Source organism: Brachyhypopomus gauderio, unplaced genomic scaffold (assembly GCF_052324685.1).
Source record: "Brachyhypopomus gauderio isolate BG-103 unplaced genomic scaffold, BGAUD_0.2 sc94, whole genome shotgun sequence".
In the NCBI taxonomy this organism is placed as follows: domain Eukaryota; kingdom Metazoa; phylum Chordata; class Actinopteri; order Gymnotiformes; family Hypopomidae; genus Brachyhypopomus; species Brachyhypopomus gauderio.
This window is the reverse complement of record NW_027506915.1, coordinates 642,501-644,866: the sequence shown is the minus strand read 5'-3', so window position 1 is coordinate 644,866 and position 2,366 is coordinate 642,501. Positions and strand designations below refer to the sequence as shown.

Here is a 2,366-nt window from a genome sequence, read left to right as displayed (position 1 = left end):
ATTACACAAATAAGTCAACACATTGGTCTTAAATAGTCACATATCAGCCAATTTGTTACTGTTTACTGTTACACAAACACACACACACACACACACACACTCACTGAGCACGCATATGCCGCATGTTCCTGCTAGCAGCTGAGGTTTCTCAAACATGATACACACATTACTAAACCATGAGTCATGAGTCTACACGCACGGATGAACATGCACACACGCACACACGCACGCCACGCACACACACACACACACACAACACTCACACACACACACACACACACACACACACACACACACACACACACACACGGAGAGCTGGTCTTGACAAATAAAACATGGACATGTTTCCTAGCATGAGTGTGTAGGTCATAAGAGTTTCTAAAAGGCTGCGTCATCAGTGCACAGGTGAAAACAACCGTCTCTAAGACACGCATGTCGAGATCCAGTAGTGCCGGATGTCTGATTGTTACATTACAGAACGTTATAAAAACAATGAGTCGACGTGTGCAGACATGAGAGATATCAACATTATTAGCTGATCAGTTTACTGTTAGCCTATCAGTAAATAAAACAGGTTGTTAACAACGCGACAACCGTGCTGACGTCCTATGGTCGGCACTGTTCTCTTACGCCTACGTAAGATTCTTCGGCTTTTAATACTTTTTGGCAATGAGAAAAACTACGAATTTCAAATTTCACTTCTGTCACTTCTGTTGTGCAGCCTGTGGTCATCATAAAATATACCAATCTGGTACATCTGCTAAATCCGTGAACTATGACATCAATAAAGAGTCTAAAAAACACATACAGTATAATGACATTTGCTATAATGTCAGCTAATGTTACCGTGCATCTTTTCCTCCTTCACAAGCCTAGCAAACTCTACTCTTGTAGTTTTCTGATGACCTGTATTCAAACTGGTACCAGCCTTGAGGCTGACTGGGCCTCAGATTCAGAAGTTTTGGCCTGTAGTAACACTTCAGTAGCTTCAGCCTGTAGTAAAAGGTTCAGTAGCTTCAGCCTATAATAGCAGGTTCAGTAGCTTCAGCCTGTAGTAGATGGTTCGGTAGCTCTAGCCTGTAGTAGCAGGTTCAGTAGCAGGTTCAGTAGCTTTAGCCCTTTAGTAGAAGGTTCAGTAGTTTCCAGCCTGTAGTAAAGGATCAGTAGCTTCAACCTATTAAAAGCAGGTTCAGAAGCTTAGCCTATGGTTCAGTAGTATAGTTCAGTAGTGTAGTTCAGTAGTAGCTTATTTAGATCCTTCAGGATCTTGTTATTCAGAGGATCAATAAGCTTTGGAGGCAGAAAGTATCAACTCTGATGCCGTGCGTTCCCAGAGATAAACCGCTCCAGGCAAAGTGGGCTTATCACATTCTGATTGCTATGGTGATGAGAGCAGCTGGCAGGCGGCAATCAAGTGGCACGGGGCTGTCTGCTGAGGAGCGGGAAACACGGGGAGCCCCGCCCATGGGCGGAGGCGGAGCACTGAGGGGGGTGAGGTAGGTTGGGGGGGGAGGTGGTTTTCGCCAGTGACTGCCAGGAACCTGTTGGTCTTCTGAATGAGGGCAGCTGTGCGGATGCAGGACCAGACAGCCCTGGTCACACCCTTGCAGCCCGTGTGACGAGTTCTCCGGAGCGAGGACAAAAGAACCTCATCAGAATCTGGGAAGTTGTTCTGGCTGCCCCTGGAGCCACTTCCCAGCTGTCCTGCATCGTTCCTGCAAAGGACTGTGCCTGAGGCGTGTGTCCTGTCTCTGGTAAGAGGTGATGAATAAGATCATTATGGGATAGCCAGATGTACAGTGTGAGAGTGGGAGGAAGCTGAGAGAAGATGCTACGTGGGATTGGTAGTCTCTGGTGCATAAGTGGGTCACCGGAGCTTCTTCACGCAGTATTCGCATAGGCTGAGTAGCTGAGTGAACACGACCTTCACACGGAAACACACACACAACCACACACTGTCGCTCCGTAGCTCAAATCCAGCCGGAGGCGGAGAGAGGGGAGAGACAGACAGGAGAAGTGACAGCTGAGGACAGACTGCAGGAGAGACAGACAGGAGGACAGACAGACAGGAGGACAGACAGATATAAGGACAGACAGATAGGAGGACAGACAAATATAAGGACGGACATATAGGAAGGTCAGTCCGAGAGGAGGACAGACAGACAGGAGGACAGATGGACATGAGGACAGACAGACATGAGAACAGATGGACATGAGGACAGATGGACAGACAGACAGACGTGGCCCACTACACTGCTACATCCATCCCGTCCAGTCCCCCCCCATAACCCCCCCCGCCCCCCCTCTGCAGCCTCTACAGCAGGAGCTACAGGGGGAGGAGAGCACAGAGCTGCAGCTGCAAGCCA

At 48.5% G+C, this 2,366-nt stretch overlaps 1 protein-coding gene across 1 annotated transcript in view; it reads right to left on the bottom strand.

The window, feature by feature from the left end:
• Positions 1-2,366, bottom strand: part of apbb2b (amyloid beta (A4) precursor protein-binding, family B, member 2b) — a 42,983-nt gene that overhangs the window by 17,104 nt on the left and 23,513 nt on the right. Inside the window, exons 7-8 of the mRNA XM_076992497.1 lie at positions 1,872-1,924; positions 1,603-1,751 (exon numbers count right to left, since the gene is read on the bottom strand). Of these exons, the coding sequence (XP_076848612.1) occupies positions 1,603-1,751; positions 1,872-1,924 (202 nt within the window). The remainder of the gene's footprint in view (positions 1-1,602; positions 1,752-1,871; positions 1,925-2,366) is intronic.